General features: G+C 44.7%; 1 protein-coding gene across 8 annotated transcripts in view; it reads right to left on the reverse strand.

The window, feature by feature from the left end:
* Positions 1-19167, reverse strand: part of ica1 (islet cell autoantigen 1) — a 224915-nt gene that overhangs the window by 9675 nt on the left and 196073 nt on the right. For all 8 annotated transcript variants that reach the window (XM_041183210.1, XM_041183209.1, XM_041183208.1 and 5 more), the window contains one exon: positions 7378-7638. In XM_041183210.1, the coding sequence (XP_041039144.1) occupies positions 7378-7638 (261 nt within the window). The remainder of the gene's footprint in view (positions 1-7377; positions 7639-19167) is intronic.

A 19167-nucleotide genomic window follows, 5' to 3' on the forward strand; every position in this document is an offset into this window, starting at 1 on the left:
CAGGGAGAACAAGAATCATTTAACATTTTTGACAGCTTTATGAATTGTAATTTCAATTATGGAAGGATCACATTAGAACTGCATCAACTACACTCCTGGGAAACATCATGCTTCTGTCTTCTATTTTTCTTTCATCGGGAATGGTCAAAGTCTAAAAATTGCTGAGCATTCATGTATCGGAACAACAATTTGGCAGTTACTAAAAAAGCATGAACTTATCCAGTCAGATTAGGGCAGCATTATAATACAGCAAATAAAATGCTAAAGAAGCAGCTAACAGGTGGCAAAATTACAGGTAAACTTGTTATTTTGAATTATGTAATGCAATAGAGGATTGCATCTTTTTTGGTGACTTGCCTGCTAGTTGCTAACATCAATAGACTATTTTCAAAGTTGATTACACAAAAGAGCAGTGGACTTGATGTTCACACAGGTCATATCTTCCTAAACACGGCTCAACGCCAATATTTCTAAAACACTTCCTGGGCTTTGACTCAATATCATAGATTGTTAGAAATTACAGCGCAGAAGACCATTCAGTCCCCAGTGCCTATGCCAGTGCTCTCTCCTGTAACTGCACTCCCTCCAGATACAGAACTAATGCATAGAATGAAGCTTGTCTATTCTCTCTCTCAGCTATAGATAGTATGTGACGTCAGAAGGTGAGGAAACTGGCAAAGTGAATAAATAACTTAAAAGAAGGATGGTTCACCCTCCCCAGCATATTCCTGAAAAAAAATTGAATTAAGTATCAAAATTATTTGCAGTGGAGCTGGTCCTTTTATGTGGAAGTTTGCTTAACCTAGCATTTTCCAATATAAGAAAATACAACATATCTTTCCCTTTGTTTAAAAATGAAACAGGAGGCTACACTTAATTTTCCTTACAATTTGTCTTCCCAATTTTACTCCAGCATTTTAGCTGCTCCCAGGTGAGTGACATGTATTCAAGCAACATATTAATTTAAATTATTTAACCGAGGTCAGCAGCTGCAAACCTCCTGGTAGTGAGACTGACATGAAAAGTGTTTGCTTCAATCGTTGCCCTGTAATTTGTATGCAAATCAAACTCACGCATAAATCCTGTCTGAAATCAGTGTAGCCCTCTTGACAATACATTTCTTTTTCAAAAATGAGAGACTAATTTTGAAAAGAACAATGGAATATCACTGTAAATAGAAACCATTATTAAAATTTCTAGATTATTTTCTAATTTCTCAACAGTAAAATGTTCAAACAGACTACTGATTCTGACAGGTCATACTTACAATGAAGCTTTTTGGGGTGATGCATTTTTAACATCAATGCAATAACATACTTTTTCTAATAGGTTCATAAATGCATTAGATAAATGTTTCCAACCATATCCATTTTTTAGGATCTCATTACATGATAGGAGAGACATATTTAGGAAGTGAAAATCTCATTTAGAAAAAAATGGAGCTGAAATGGAGAGGTTAGATAAAGGTGTGTATTTGCTATTCCCTATACAGTACACTCTTGATTTCAGCTGTACTGTTTTGGAGGTTCCCAGCAAAGGTCAAAAAACATTTATAATGTTTTTTAAGTTATTGAGGTGTGTATACTTATGACACGTGCATATGGTGATGATTTCTTCCTAGTCTCTCATTCATTCTCTGCCACATTTTTTTCTGCTTCACTTTTTCCTCTCAAACTTTTCTGCTTATCATTGTAAAGGATAATAATGCTGGAGAATGGAACTCCTCTCATTACATGCACACTTCTGGGTTCAATATTACACAGGCAAATGTACAGTAGAACTCCAGCCATTGACCACATTAAATTTCATGTAGTCTCTTTGAAGGAAATTGCGGCAGAATTTTTGTGCTAATGGCTCATGAGAACTAAGAACTGGCTTGGAGTTGCCTAAATTTGCGTCATATAGTACACTTACAGAGGAGACTTCCATAAAATTAATAAGAGCTGGATGTGAGCCAACAGTAAAAGGCCAGTCTTCCTTAGTACCACTAAGGCCTGAATTTTATGGATGGTGGGGTCTCACTTCCTGGATGGGTAAGGAAAGCCTGGGGGGGTGCAAAGAGTGCAATCAGGGTCTTGGGGGAGAGGCCGGGTGGCAGGGGTGCCTGGTTTCAGAAGGGGACTTCTGATGAAGGTGCTACCCTACTTAGCCCCCATCCCCCGGATGTAACTTTGGGCTGCATCTTCTGGTCAGCAAGTGCGGGGTGGGGCCCACACGCAGCAGTGTAAATTGACGCAGGGTGATGTCGGGCAGGCGTCCTGGTATCACTGCGTCATTTACATTTTCAGGTCTGTGTGGGGGGAGCCGAGTCGCCTGCGCACCCGCTGACTTGTCAACGGCCACTTAAGGCCATTAATAAAGTAACTGAGGTAATCAATGGACCTGCCCGCCCAAACTTAAAGTTGGCGGGTAGGCCTGGAGCCCAGGCGGGTTTCTGAAAAAACATGAAACTTTATCCACAGGCGGGGTGGATGAGGTTTCATGAGGGTATTAAAATTTTTTTGAAATGTCTAAATAAAAGAAATGGACATGTCCCAGCTCACGTGACAGTGGCACATAAGTGGACATGTCAGTATTTTTTTTTTCATCTTTAATCAAACTTTCAAACCTGAGCTGATCTCCCCGAGGCAGCACTTTGCCTCAGGGAGATCTGTGCACTCTTTTGCACATGGTGCTTCCTGGCGGACATAAAATGACGCCGCATCCTCAACAGGTGGTGCTGATCGGGAATCCGCCCACTCGCGCCCGCTCCCGCACAACACCTCCCCCAACAGGGGGGATGATTCTGCCCTTTGTTCTTTTTCCAGCTTCCCCCATCGAAGTTCAATCCTCCCACCAGCCTAAAAATTGAGGCCATATTGGCCACTGAAGGGCCTCAATTGGGGCAAGAGTGGGCTACCCATCTGAGGCCTTCATTAGAAGTCCCCTTCTGAAGCCAGGCACCCTCACCACCCGGCCTCTCCCCCAAGACCCTGATCGCACTCTTTGCACCCCCCAGGCTTTCCTTACCCATAAAATTGCTGTGTGGTCAGGACGGGCGGGAACCTGGATGGAATCCCATCCCTTCAATTTTATGCACCCCGCCTCCACCCCCCTCAAAAACCCTCTGGTGGGGAAGCATAAAATTCTGGCCTAAGTCTTATTTTCTCTTCATCTACATACCTGTCACTCCCTTTTCTCATTATGGCATCCATGGGTCTTATATTTATATTGGGCTTTTCTATTTGATTCTAACTCTTGTTCTCTTGCACTTTGTGTATATGTATTCCCTCGGTCTCCTCTTCTTGCTCAATGGGAACAGAATTTATGGTGGAGACCGAATTCAATGCTTTCAGTCTACACGATATTTAATTAGAGGATATCCGGGATTGGATTTTAGACAATCAGTGGCAGTGTCAAGAGAAGTGGTCATAAGGTAAAGCTGGATGTGCATCAGTGTATATGTGGAAGTTAGCATGCTTTTAGATGATGTTGCTGAGAGACAGCATGTAGTTGAGAAGTACAAGAGAGCCAAGAATAGGCCAATGGGGAATTCTGAGGTAATGGTGTGGGGTTAGGAAGAGAGAGCCATAGAAGGTGATTCCCCGGCCATGATAGGATAACATTTCAAAAAAAAATCTTTTGCTTGAGCTGTGTTCCCATCATTTAAAAATTTATTGAACCCTCTGATGGCTCTTACTGTGCAGGGCATTGTGGGATAGAAAGAGCAGTTTAGTACTGATGGTAGATAGCAGTTCCTGAAAATTGTAGTTCAATTGTTTGGCACTACTCTTAAGTTCTGGAATAGGCTATTAAAATATTTATTACAAGCCAGAATGTCATGTTGGAGAGCTGGCATTGATGTTTCTGGATACTGGGAATATGCAATCACAGAGATCTGAAAGATAGCACATTTTCTTTTATTTTTTCCTGGAATGTGAGCATCATGGGCAAGGTTTGTTGCCCATTTCTAATTGTCCTTATGTAGCTAGTGGTGAGACACCCACTTGAATTGCTGCAGTCCATCTTGTATAGATACACCCACAGTGCTGATAGAAAGGGACTAGATTTATCGACCCTGTAACAGAGAAGGGAGGGTGATATAGTTCCAAGTCAGTATGTTGTGTGGCTTGAAGGGGAACTTGCAGCTGGTGGTGTTCCCATGCATCTGCTGTTCTTGACCTTCTGGGTGGTAGAAGTTACAGTTGGAAGGTGCTGTCTAAGGAGCCTTGGCAAGCTTCTGCATTGCATCTTGTGTACACAGTTGTCACTGTGCGCAGGTGGTAAAGAGAGGGAATGTTGAAGGTGGTGGATGGGGTGTCAATCAAGCGGGTTGCTTTGTCCTTCTTGAATGTTGCTGAAGCTGCATTCATCCAGACAAGTGTCCCATCACACTCAGACTTCTGCCTTGTATATGGCAGACAGGCTTTGGGGAACCAGGAGATGAGTTACTCGCCACAGAATTCCCACCTTCTGACCTCCTCTTGTAATGGAAGTATTCAAATGGCTGTTCCAGTTAAGTTGGTAACCCCCAGGATGTTGATGGTGGGGGAGTTCAGTGATGATAATGCATATATGGAGATCCAAAATATTGGAAGGGAAAACAAAGTAGAAGGAAACAAGCTTCAGAAAAGACACAAAAGTCCACCACCAGACCAAGAAGAACTGTAGGTTCTGGGGCAAAACTTGTTGGATTTCCACCAGGAAATCTACAGATTTAAATATTTATTCTTTGCCTCACTGGCGATTTAACAAAAAAATTATTTTTTTATTTCAGGTGTCAAGGGTCATAAACTTCAACAATTCTTCAATGCCAATGACCCGCCAGATCCTTCTTTCCTTTCACTCACCAAACAGCGTAAGCAGGATACGATAGAGAGCTAAGCCAACCCACAACCAATGGATCAGATCAAAGCTCTGAAGTCCTACGACATCCAGTCATGAATGGTAACCAGATATGTCCCGTCTACAAAAAGCAGGACAAATCCAACTCAGCCAATTACCACCCCATCAGTCTACTCTTGATCGTCAGCAAAGTGATGGAAAGTGTCATCGTCAGTGCTATCAATACTCAGCAATAACCAGCTCACTGACGCTCAGTTTGGGTTCCACCATGACAACTCAGCTCCTTACCTTATTACAGCCTTGGTCCAAACATGGACAAAAGTGCTGAACTCAACAGGTGAGCTGAGAGTGATGGCCCTTGACATCAAGGCAGCATTTGACCGAGTGTGGCACCAAGGAGCCCTAACGAAACTGGAGTCAATGGGAATCAGGGGGGAAATCTTCACTAGTTGGAGTCATACCTAGCAGAAAAGAAGATGGTTGTGGTTATTGGAGATCAGTCACCTCAATACCAGGTTATCACGGCAGGAGTTCCACAAGGTAGTGTCCTAGGCCCAACCATCTTCAACTGCTTCATCAATGACTTTCCCTCCATTATAATGTCAGGAGTGGGGATGTTTGCTGATGATTGCACAATGTTCAGCAGCATTTGCAATTCCTTAGGTACTGAAACAGTCCATGTCCATATGCCGCAAACCTGGACAACATTCAGGCAATCACCTCCTCCAACAAGAGAAAATCTAACCATCTCCCCGTGACGTTCAATGGCATTACCATGACAGAATTTCCCACTAGCAACAACATTGCCAGAAACTGAAGTGGACCAGCTATATAAATACTATGGCTACAAGAGCATGTAAGAGGCTTGGAATTTTGCAGACAGTAACTCATCTTCTGATTCCCCAAAGCTTGTCCACCATCTACAAGGCACAAGTCAAGAGTGTGATGAAATGCTCTCCACTTGCCTGGATGAGTGCAGCTCCAACAACACTCAAGAGACTCGACAACATCCAGGACAAAGCAGCCCACTTGACTGGCACCCCATCCAAAACCTTCAACATTCACTGCTCCACCATCTATTCACAGTGGCAACAGTGTGTACTAGCTACACAATGCACTGCAGCCACTTACCAAAGCTCTTCAACAGCACCTTCCAAACCCACGACCTTTACCACCTACCTGCAAGTTCCCCTCGATGCCACAAACCACCCTGAGTTGGAACTACATCACCATTTTTTCACTGTTGCTGTTGCAATTGACAACGATTTTGAGGAGCCCATGCGAACTTCAGCTCGGCACACGGGCCCAACGGGCAGGTGGGTAAGTGATTTTATTACAAATCTCATCCACTGGCAGGATGAGGTTTGATTTTGGATTTAAAAAAGTTTAATAAAGTTTTTGTGCACTTTATTAACATGTCCCATCTCATGTGACATTTTCACATGAGGGGGATATGTTAATGATTTTTTATTTTTCTTTTTTTCAACTTTCACAACCTTTCAGCGATCTCCCTGAGGCACCTCTTAGTCTCAGGGAGATGTGCCCTCGAGCGCACTCTCGCAGTTGGGGAATTCCCCCCCCCCACCCCCCACCCCAGCCCACACAGGAAGCGCATAGTGCTTCCTGTTGGGCATCACGCTGGGCAGGCCTTAATTGGTTCGCCAATGTAAAATGGCGGTGGGGCCTGTTTCGGCAGCAGCGATCGGCTGCCCACCTGACACCGAGTTGGTCGGGCCCACCCGCCCGTCAAGGGCAAAATTCAGCCCGTTATTTAGAGCTTTATCTCAACTGTCGTTGGTTAAGTCACTCAATATCTCATACACATAGATGGGGTACGCACATGCTCACTCCACTTGCACCTGAATTTCGTATTTAGCATCTGACAACTGGCATAGGACTCCAATTTTCATATTTAAGCAGCATTACACCAATTTCAGGCTTGTGTGCTGCTCTTCCATTTAAGCCTGCCTGAATATGGGATCAGACAGGGCTTAGAGCAACAAAGAGGTGGTCAAAGTATCTCCCTGATTTTCCAGCTGCTGGCTCCTGTTTTCCAGGTGCAAATCAGGCCAAGAGTGTTCTCTCCCAACAGGTCATACTCTGTATGGAAGGAAGCTTTTTATTTCATCATAATTTTGGTGGTTTTCTTTTACACACAATAGTAAGGGCATTATGGAATGGTTCAAGTCTTTTTCAAGAACTGGTAGGGGGTAGTTTAGTTAGCATCAATAATTGTTGGGCAAAAGAAATGTGAACATTGTTGAGTAAATATCCCACGTTAGGCTAAATGGCTTCTCAAACTAATTCAGTGATGTTGTAGATAATTTACATTTATGTATAATCAAAAACTGACCCTGGAAAATTATTTGGGTTAATGGGAATTAATTGGTACACTCAAATGGAAAATTGAACCACCATTAAATGGTTAAGTTTCAAGTTAGATTTAAAAGTCACTGCAATGAGTTGTCGGGTAAGCAATTTAAAGACACAGAATGTAATTGATATAAAAGCTATACAAGGTATTATTATCAAGTTATAGTTTTTCATACTTACTGGCAACTGAAAATGATGCATCACCCAAGCTTTTGTCAAATAGTTGAGAAGGAAGGAAGCCTGATGGAGAGGGAGATTGGTCTGATTCCCCAGCTGCTGGATTGCTAGGGAAACTGAGATCTTCTCCAAACACTGCCTGCCATTCCTTGCTGAAGTCACCTTCCTCCAGTGAAGTACCATTTAGAATTTCATTCAGCAGTGCTATTTCATCCTTCTCATTTGTTCGAGATTCCATGGAATTAGTCAGCAGGTCTGCTGGAGCTAGAATTAAAATTGACAAATGCTACTATGACATTAATATTCACAGAAAATGCTGGGATTTGGTGCAATGCATGCAAATATTTAAACATGAAAATTTCATTCCCAGGAATTAACATAATGATTTATTATTTGATCCATGTCATTATAAGAATATTCATTTGGTACAAGAGCTTAACAACCTTGAATAAGCATGGTTATAACTATATTTGTTTTGCTATACATACCTATACACTGGCAACAGGAGTGAAGAATGCTGACAAACTTAATTGGATATCAATTCAAAATGCAGAAGCTCTTCTGATCATTCTTCTTTCTTCAGTAATGTCTCTTCTTTGAGGTATTTTATAGCGATGTGCACATTAATTTTTCTTAGCATCTCTATTTAGTTTAATCATATCTTTTACTCCCATGCTCTGATTCTGTGTTTACGTTAACAGATCATCACTTATTTTGGCTCACGTATATCTTTGAAACTTTTGAGATAATTTTTAGAATCTTCTGCTTTCTTTAAATGCTATACAGTTTGAATCTGTCATATTTTAGCTATTTCCATGTTAATCGCTATAGAGTGCATGCAACACTGCAGATTTTACAAATCTGTGCTCATTCGAATGGTTGAATAATTCTGCCCTGTGTACTGACATTTGTGTTTCAATTCATGATCTGCATTCCTGGTGTGGACCTTCACGTGCTGGGAGTGCAAATTTGTTCAATCTACCCTGTCTTGTAACAGCTTATCTATACTCAACAAGAACGGATTCATTTAAGGGAATGTTGAGAGACAGAAATAATCATTTTGAGAATTGGCTTTCATGAAAAACATAATGGGGTTGAATTTCCTGAAAGCTTTAATGCCTTATAAACAGAAAATCCTGCCATGCACCCATCCCGGTCCCATCACTGCGTGCTATTACCGGCAAATAAATTTAGAGCAAACTACATAATAATGAGGCTTTATTTCATTTTTTTCAGAATTTAGAGCTCCCATCTTAAGGTTGCCAGGCTTCAGAGTTAAAGTGTTGACACAAAATAAATATGGCCAACACTGGACTGCCCCTTGCTCAGCCACTACTATAGGTCTGTAATAAAATTTAAAAACAATCGAGTTTCAATTGAGAACAAAGTCCAAAATTTTATCTTTGTTGTGTGGGCACATGGCAGGCCCAATGGTTCGCGAAATGGTACGTGATGACATCGGGAGGGCTTCCCAACGTCACAACACTGCTTCGCATTATTTTAGTTGGTACGCCCGCCAACAATTAAAGGGCCAATTAAGCCCATTACATTCCTAATTCACTCTGATTTTGAGTGGCCTCTGCGCTTTTACACTCGGTGTACAGGCCAATTGGCCAGACGGCTTTCATGTTTTTCATCCATTCTACATCCAGGGTGGGATAAGAGGCCCAGAAGATGTTGGAAAGGGGAGGAGTTAGGAGTTTTGATGTGAGTTGTTTGTTCCAGTAAAACAATCAAGTCAGAGGGAGTACAGCTGCATTAAAATTCAAGGGAGTAAGGCAAGGCTGGATGGCCTCTACTTTAATGCCACGAGTATTACAGGTAAAACGGATGAGTTAAGGGTGAGGATTGACACGTGGAATTGTGATATAGTAGACATCACTGAGACGTGGTTGAGGGAAGGGCAGGATTGGCAGCTCAACATTCCGGGATATAGAATCTTCAGGCGAGACAGGGGAGGGGGTAAAAGAGGAGGAGGCATTGCATTATTAGTTAAAGAGTCAGTTACTGCAGTAAGGAGAGATGATACCTTGGAGGGGGCATCGAATGAAGCTTTGTGGGTAGAGCTTAGGAATAAAAAAGGCGCAGCCACATTGTTAGGTGTTTAGTATAGACCCCCAGATAGTCAGCAGGAAATTGAGGAGCAAATATATGCACAATTTGTGGAGGTGTGTAAAAACAATAACAATAGGGTAATTATATTAGGTGATTTCAACTTTCCCAACATTAGTTGGGATAAACATAGTGTTAAGGGCTTGGATGGAGTGGATTTCTTGAAATGTGTACAGGACAACTTTTTAGGTCAATATGTAGAGGGTCCAACAAGGGACGGCGCAGTGCTGGACCTAATTCTGGGTGATGAAGCGGGAAAGGTGGCTGAGGTGGTGGTGGGCGAGCATTTTAGTGATAGTGACCACAACATGGTACAGTTTGAAACACAAATAAAAATACCTGGAAAAGCTCAGCAGGTCTGGCAGCATCTGCGGAGAGGAACACAGTTAACATTTCGAGTCCGTATGACTCTTCAACAGAACTAAGTAAAAATAGAAAAGAGGTGAATTATAAGCTGGTTTTGTGGGGGGTGGGTGGGTAGAGCTGGATCATTTTAAATTTGTTATGGACAAAGAAATTGACAAGTTGCAAAAAAATATTTTGGATTGGGGGAGAGTGAATTTTAGTAAAATAAGGCAGGATCTGGCCAAGGTAGACTGGGAACAGTTACTTGTGGGGAAATCTACAGAGGATCAGTGGAGGGTGTTCAAAAAGGAAATATGGAGGGTACAGACTCAACATGTTCCCTCTAGGATGATAGGAAGGAGTAACAAGCCCAGAGAACCTTGGATGACCAGAAATATTCAGGTTATGATGAGGAGGAAAAGAGAGGCTTTCAGCAGGTACAAGGGAAGCAAATCAGCAGAGGCATTAGTGAAGTACAGAAAGTGCAGGGTGGAGGTTAAGAAAGCAATTAGGAGAGCAAAGAGGGGATATGAGAAAGCTCTGGCTGGTAAAAGTAGAGAAAATCCCAAGATATTCTATAAGTATATCAATGGGAAGAGGATAACCAGGGAAAGAGTAGGGCCCATTATGGACCAAGGGGGCAATCTATGGGTGGAGCCAGAGGACATCGCTAGAGTGTTGAATGAATACTTCACATCCGACTTCACCCAAGAGAATGAGGATGAAGGTATCAAACTTGGGGAGAGAGACTGCGAGGTTCTTAAGCAAATTGATATAGGGAGTGACAAGGTATTGGATGTGTTGGCAAGCTTAAAAGTGGACAAATCTCTAGGTCCAGATGATTTGTGTCCCAGACTACTGATGGAGACAAGGGAGGAGATTGCAGGGGCTCTGACCCGAATTTTTAATTCCTCTCTGGCCATGGGGGAGGTGCCAGAGGACTGGAGAACAACTAATGTGGTTCCGCTATTTAAGTATGTGGTTCCGCTATTTAAGAAGGGTTGTAGAGATAAGCCAGGGAACTACAGGCCAGTGAGTCTCACATCAGCGGTAGGAAAACAATTGGAGAAAGTTCTGAAGGAGAGTATCTATCTCCACTTGGAGAGGCAAGATTTGATCAGAGATAGTCAGCATGGCTTTGTCAGAGGGAGGACATGCTTAACAAATTCGATTGAATTTTTGAGGAGGCGACCAGGTGTGTAGATGAGGGCAGTGCAGTTGATGTAGTTTATATGGATTTCAGCAAAGCCTTGAACAAGGTCCCACATAGGAGACTTATAAAGAAGGCAAATGCACATGGGATACAGGGTAATTTGATAAGGTGGGTTCAAAATTAGCTTAGCTGTAGGAGACGGAGAGTGATGACAGAAGCACACTTTAGTGACTGGAAGCCAGTGTCCAGTGGTGTAACACAGGGATCTGTGCTCGGTCCACTATTATTTGTCATTTATATAAACGACATAGATGACTATTTAGGGGGTAGGATTAGTAAATTTGCGGATGACACAAAGAGTGGCCGGGTGGTTAACAGTGAAGTTGAGCATCTTGGGCTACAGAAAGATACAAACGGGATGGTCAAATGGGCAAATAAGTGGCATATGGAATTTAACCCCTAAAAGTGTGAGGTGATACACTTTGGAAGGAGTAAGTTGACAAGGAAGTATTCAATGTACGGCATGACACTAGGAAGTTCTGAGGAACAAAGGGACCTTGGTGCGTGTGTCCATAGATCTCTGAAGGCGGAGGAGCATGTTAGTGGGGTGGTGAAAAAGGCTTGCCTTTTTCAATCGAGGCATAGATTACAAAAGTGGGGAGGTCATGTTGGAGTTGTAAAGAATCTCAGTGAGGCCACGGCTGGAGTACTGTGTGCAGTTCTGGTCGCCACATTAAAGGAAGGATGTGATTGCACTGGAGGGGGTGCAGAGGAGATTCGCCAGGATGTTGCCTGGGATGAAACATTTAAGTTATGAAGAGAGGTTGGACAGACTTGGGTTGTTTTTGTTGGAGCAGAGAAGTCTGAGGGGCAACCTGATCAAGATGTATAAGATTATGAGGAGCATGGACAGGGTGGATAGGGAGCAGCTGTTCCCCTTAGTTGAAGGGTCAGTCACAAGGGGACAGAAGTTCAGGGTGAGGGGCAGGAGGTTTAGGGGGGATGTGAGGAAAACTCTTTTACCCAGAGGGTGGTGATGGTCTGGAATGCACTGCCTGGAAGGGTGGTGGAGGCGGGTTGCCTCACATCCTTTAAAAAGTACCTGGATGAGCACTTGGCATGTCATAACATTCAAGGCTATGGGCCAAGTGCTGGTAAATGGGATTAGGTAGGTAGGTCAGGTGTTTTTCACGTGTCAGTGCAGACGCGATGGGCCGAAGGGCCTCTCCTGCGCTGTGATTCTGTGTGATTGTGATTCCTGGATTATTGATCGTTTCTGGCATTGTTTTGATTGTTTTGGATAACTCCAGAGTGTCAAACATTTGCAGAGGCTTTCTGCAGTGCTGAAACCTGTGCAACTATCAGGTCAAACATGGGGATTGTGTACTCAGCTGGAGGGACCTCCTCAGAAGAGGAGGAGAGGGCTAAATGGAAGAAAATGCGGGTTGCCCACACGCTCCGTCCCAGAGTTGGCCCTACGGACCGAGAGGTGCAGCCAGAAGGGGTGGAGGGCCAGCAGGGCTTGCAAGGAAGAAGGGTCAGAAGAAGGCGTCAACAGCCATCAGGTTGAGTGTACAAGCAGTGATCATGCCACCTGGTCATGACAGGTTCAGTGCAGAAGAGGGCTGTCTCTCCAGGGAAACAGTCGCTTCTATCTGCGACAGGATCGGCCCCAAAATAGCCTCAAACGGTGTAGGTGGCCACCTAGTGCCAGTGGCTCTGAAGGTGACAGTGACCCTGAACATTTATGCCTCAGGATCATTCCAGGTGTCAGTGGGAGATTTCTGTAGAGACTCGCAATCCTTTGTGCACAGTCACATCAAGCTGGATACAGATGCACTGTTTTGAAGGGTCAATACCTTCATTTACTTCAGGGCAGACTAGGCCAGCCAGGCAGAGTGAGCCTGCGTATTTTGCTGCAATTGCAGGATTTCTGAGAATTCAGGGAGCCATTGACTACGCACATGTGCCTATCAAGGCACCAATGGGGGAGCTGGGTGTCTTTGTGAATAGAAAGGGCTTCCACTCTCTAAACGTTTAGATTGTGTATGACGACAAGAATGAGATACTGCGTGCCAGGTATCCAGGAAGCTGAACTACTACAACCGATTACTCCCAAACCTCTTGACTGTGCTGGTCCCTATTGTACAGCCTGCTTAAGAAAAAGCAGAAATGGAATTGGCAAGCCCCACACCAGGATGCCTTCCTGAAAATGAAGTAATTATTAAGATTGTCGGCCTTGTTGGTCCATTTTGACCCCAAGAAGGAATTAATTTTAACATGTGATGCATCCCTTATGGAATAGGGGCTGTCCTTTCACATCGGATGGTGGATAGCTCCGAATGACCCTGGTTATACATCTTGCACACTCAGTGTCGCAAAGTGACAATATCCCCGACATCACCGCGCATCATTCAGATCTTCAGTTCGGACGAACTGTCAAAGGCCTATTAAGGCCACTTAAAAACTAATTGAAATAATTAACGGAGCTGCCCATCCAACCTTAAGGTTGGCGGTCAGGCGGAGAGCCCAGGCGGCCTTCGCATTTATTATGAAACCTCATCCACGGGTGGGATGAAGTTTCATGAGGGTTTTTAAAGTTTAATAAAAATCCATTGACATGTCCCAGCTTATGTGGCACTGTCACGAGGGGACTTGTCTTAAATTTTTCTTTTCTTTTAGTAAAATTTTAAGAAATCACACTAATCTCCCTGAGGCAGCTCTGTGCCTCAGGGAGATTTCTGCGCTCTTTCGCGCACATGCTCAGCCTACATTCCCCGCCCGCACAGAAAGTGCTCAGCGCTTCCAGGCACACATCAAGCTGGGCGCGCCTTAATTGGCCTGCCCACATAAAATGGCGGCGCGCAGCCAATCGCAAGCGGCGATCGGCTGTGCGCCCACTCCCACCCAACTCCCCTGACAGGGTGAAAATCCTCCCCATATTATAATTGACCATAAGCCCCTCCTGGGATTATTTAGAAAAATTAAAGTGATACCACCTATCGCTTTGGCTCGCATCCAGAGATGGGCACTAATATTAGCCGCCTACGAATGCACTTTTGTTCACCGTTTGGGAACTCAAATCACACATGCCGACACATTAAGCCGCCCTCCCCTGCCAGCTAAAGATGGGGAGGCTCCAATTCCCCAGGAGCTGGTCTTAGTGCTAAATTTTCTGGATTCCTCCCCTGTTCAGACCAGACAAATCTGAGAGTGGACAAGTTGGGACCCACTATTGCCTAACGTCCGGGAGCTGGTCTTGAATGGTTGGTCAGGTGGATCTAAATCCGAGGAGATGAAGCCCTATTCTGATCGCAAATATGAACTTTTCTGCCAGGACAGCATATTACTCTGGGGACCAAGAGTTATCGTGCCCAGAAGGAAGTGAAGGCTATTATTAGCCAAGCTACATAGCGCTTACGCGGGCATTAGCAGGATTTGTGGTGGCCAGGCATGGATTTGGAAATAGAAACCCTGGTCAAAAGCTGTCCTCAATGCCAGTAGGTGCAAAAGCTCCCCCTCCTTAGCTCCATTGCACCCATGGGAATGGCCGGGGCAGCCATGGGTGCACCTCCACGTCGATTATGTGTGACTCTTCTTGGGCATAATGTTCTTGTTGCCCACGTCGACTGTCACCATAGACCATTTGCGGCAGAGTTTTGCAATGTATGGGCTGCCGGAGGTCCTCGTGTCTGATCGCTGGACCGCTTTTATCAGCATGGAGTTCCATGGGTTCATGACCCTTAACGGAGTTATCCATATCAAAACCTCACCCTACCACCCAGCATCGAACGGCATGGCTGAGCAGGCAGTTAAAACCTTTAAATCTGGAATGAAAAAGATGGAAGGGGATTCCATCAGCAAGAGATTGTCCTGGTACTTGTTCACATACCGGACCACGCCACACGTGACGACTGGCATTGTCCCTGCAGAACTACTAAAGAAGAGACATCTCTGCACCCACCTGACCCTTATTTGGCTGAATTTAGAGGGGAGAGTGGAGAAAAGCCAAGAGGTGCAGAAGACCAGGCATAAAGGTCATAGTCACTAAAGAACTTTCACAGTGGGAGATGCAGTTGTTGTGAAGAACTTTGGAGATGGGCCCAATTGGCTTTTAGGTGAAGTGAGTGCTGTGACAGGACCTCTCTCCTATAATGTATCGGTAAATGGCCAAATAATTAGATGACATGTGGATCATCTCTGCAAAAGAACACCAGTCCCACAAGAAGAAAAGCAGTCTTCATCTATGCTTGAGTCTGTTCCGCATGTAGAAGACAGGTCACATGATTTTGAAGTACCACTAGGGCCTATGGGACCCGAGGGGGTTGGGGAGACAAACCTGCCAATTTCCACTGAGGAACCTAGTTCCACTAGGTTGTCCAAACTGTCCCCTGAAAAGGAGGTCTTGGAAAAACCAGCCGAGGTTGTTGAACTGTGACACTTAACACATTTGAGAAAGCCTCCTGAGAGACTAGTTATTGTGTAAATAGTTAATGTGTTTTAAGCTTATTAGATGTACTTTTAAGTAAAGGGGGAGGGATGTGGTAAAGTTAGGTACTCTGTCCCTTTAAGAGAATGCAAGTGTACTGATCATGTGACAGCACTGACGAATCACCGTACAACGCAGGCAACTGGGAGCTGTTAGTCTAGTTCTGGAGGTTTCTGAGTGAGCACGTATGTTCTGGTGCTCTGCCCTATGTCTAAATAAACCATCACTGTTTATTCTTACATCAATCTCTCCCCATTATTGATTACAAGCAGCTATTGAGGAGAATATAGGAAGGTGTGCAGTGAGAGTTCGGTTGGCCAAGGGACTCATATACCAAGTCATAAAATTGTTCATTGACCCAGCATGGTTGGATGGCTGGCTACTGGGAGACAGAGGCTATTCACTAAAAACGTGGCTGATGACACCGCTAAGACCCAAGGACTTCAGCCAAGGAGAGCTACAACTGCAGTCATGCCTCCACAAGGGCAAAAATTGAGAGAACAATAGGCCTGTTCAAGATGAGGTTTTGCTGCCTGGACCACTCAGGGGGATCACTACAATATACTCCAGAACAAGTCTATCTTTTTGCTGTAGCCTGCTGCACCCTACACAATCTGGCTCTCTCTAGGGGCACCTTTTGGAGGTTGAAGACAGCGGTGCTGTTCCAGAGGCCGCAGACGTTGAATCCAGTGCTCAGTCTGAGGAGGAGCCTGATCAGTCCCAGGGTCAGGAGCCAGAACCAGCATTGAGGATGCTTATGGGAGTCAGCGAGATCAGCAAGGCCTTGATTCAGAGGACTTTCGTTTAGGACTCCAAAGCCAGGAGTCAAAATGATGTCAAGGTGACCACCACCTTACTGATCTATGCTGATGAGGCCCGCCTGACATGCTCCAATCATGCTCCTACCTCTGAAATTAACATTATAGCCTAGTCTGTGTGTGACACATGACTCCTAGACTGCCTCTCTAACAACTGCATGAAGCATTTGGAAAGGATCTCACAGCTTAATAGTGAAGTGTGAAATATACATGCACCATTACACACATGTCAATGAAAAATGATTCACTCGTGAGACGCTTTAAGTGATCATAGTGATGTAAATTTCCGCTTGCGAGTGCTACGTCTTGGTGCTGCCCCCTCATTGCCAGCTGTATTGGAGGCAGGCTGCTGACTTTGGCAAACGTCCTCTGGTCGCCAGAGCCTGGTTAGCCCCTGACTGGGCAAGAGAGTCCAGCGCCATGACTAGACACTTCTCAGTCGTCACTGTGTCTTCAGATGCGATGGTCACTGGCAGTGGGGCTGAGGAGCTGCTGCCATCATCAGGAGCGCCCTGAGAGGAGCCCCCAGATGCATGGAGCTGCAGTCGTCCGCCAACAGGAGGTTTGTTTGAACATCTCTGTTCACCATAGATGGACTTGTTGAGGTCACTGCCAGTGTGTGGGCTCGCAGGACAGAACACAACCCCAGAAGCCCCTGATTGAATTCCTGGGGCTGCCTCTTCACGAGAGTGGCCACTCTTTCTCTCTATGGAGGAAGCTGTGCATTCAGAGCTTTGGACTAACGTAGTGCACACACTCCTTATGGACTCCTCCAATATAGAGAAACATTTTCCCCCCGTTGGCCGGGGGGCGGGGGGGCAGTGCAGAAGTGGGCGTGCATTCGATCGACGCCCGCCGCCATTTTACGTGTGCAGGCCAATTAAGGCCCACCCAGCGTGACTTCCGCTCGGAAGCGCTATGCGCTCCCTGTGCGGGCGGGGGAGGGGATTCTCTCAGCCAGGAGTGCACTCTTTTGCGCATGCGCACAGATCTCCCTGAGGCTAAGTGCTGCCTCAGCGAGATCATCTCTGATTTAAAACTTTAAATAAAGAGGTTTAAAAAATTTCCCAGCCATGTCCCCTCATGTGACACGATCACATGAATTGGGACATGTCCACAACTTTTATTGAAAGATATGATTAAAATTTAAATACCCTCTTGAAACCTCATCCCGCCCGTGGATGAGGTTTCATGCTTTTTCCGAAGCCCACCAAAGTTCCGGCCTGCTCGCCAACCTTAAGGTTGGATGGGCAGCTCAGAGCGCAGAAGGTTATTGAACCTCTTCCTGCACTGCATCCTGGTCCTTCACATGACGCTAACCAGAGTTGCCACCTTCATCCATGCCTTCTTTGCTCGTGGCCTCCTATGGCTGTCTCAGGGCAGCAATATCTCCTGACGTGCACTCACAGCCTCCAGGAGAACCTGCAGGCACTCATCTGAAAAGTTGGGGGCTGACTGGCTCCAGTAGTCTGGCTCCACTTCCATCCTCCCTGGCATGGGCTCTCCAGATGTGGATGACATTTGCAGACACAATGAACAGCACAAGATCTGAAAAATGTAGTTTGACCCTCAGAAAATCTCAACAGCTTCCTGAGGCAGTACCACAACAATTGAGAGCCTTCAAGGAATTTCTTTTAAACCCCCTGCCTGCTCACTCATTGATTGGGCACCCAACCTCTTCCTGCATGCACCCCTACACCCCACCCCCCCTCCCCCACTACCCTGGCAGCACTGAGCCTCTCTCAGCATGTGTTTCATGCTGTCCAGCAGTTAATTGGCCAGACAGCATAAAATCACCATCCGAAGCCAATCGCGGCCGGGAGCAGATTTCACAAACGCTTCTAGTCCCACCAATCATGCTCGCCCGACAAGCCTAAAATTCAGGCCATAAATATGTCGCAAGAAAAAGTTGTTTGGGTTATTGGTCCTAATCCTTCATGTATTTCATATAATCTACACTATCATTTAATTTGAAAAGAAGTGTTTTGTAAAAAAGCTCTTGGCCCACCTCTGTTCAGCACAACCTCAGAACTTCCTTCTAATTTTACACCCTACATTATTCATGCTTGACCAGTTGCTTCTCTTGCCATAACACTTTCTCAGACCCTCCATCTCAGGCCATTATATTCCACTTGATAAAAAGCAGGGCAATTCCCTGCTTTCTTCAAATTATGACTTTTAACTTGAGCCTTGTTAATTTTGCACTCTCACTTAAAGTTTAATACCTTGTCCACTTTTATATTCTTCAATACACTGGTATCACCTTCATCTAACATAAATTTGAGTCTTGACCTGTTGTTTTTGAATATATTGCCTATGCTTTATGTTATCTGTGCTCTTTAGGTGAGCATATCTTGAATCAACAAATACAATGGACCAGTTACGATACATGCAAAGGCTCTCTGTTCTGTAGGCTGTCATTAAGCATAATGCAGCACTAGTGACATATACTTGAAATTAGTGTACTTGCATCATCTAGGATATTGGGATCCAGCTTTAACTCAACAACATCCTGTTCCACCAGCAAGACAAGCAGAAGTCCTCATAGCGACACCCATGGTCCAAACACTGGCACCTGTTCAAGATGCCACAGAGATGTCCACCTCACTGCGCCACGACAGGTAGCTGCTGTAGGATCGCTTTAAGAGACTGTGAGTGAAGAGTCACTGAAGGAAGTGATGTCATGTCTTACATGACCTGGGAGTTGTGAGAGTAGACCGACAAATTAAGAGATATGTAGAATGTGCTCCTATACTTATTTATATATATGTTCCAGTTACACTAAATAACCTACATAATCATCACATACTGTTTATATTCCTGTGACTCCTACATCAGTCACACAGTAAAGAAGCAAATAATTTAACACGGCGGCA

Source organism: Carcharodon carcharias, chromosome 3 (genome assembly GCF_017639515.1).
Source record: "Carcharodon carcharias isolate sCarCar2 chromosome 3, sCarCar2.pri, whole genome shotgun sequence".
NCBI classification, from domain to species: domain Eukaryota; kingdom Metazoa; phylum Chordata; class Chondrichthyes; order Lamniformes; family Lamnidae; genus Carcharodon; species Carcharodon carcharias.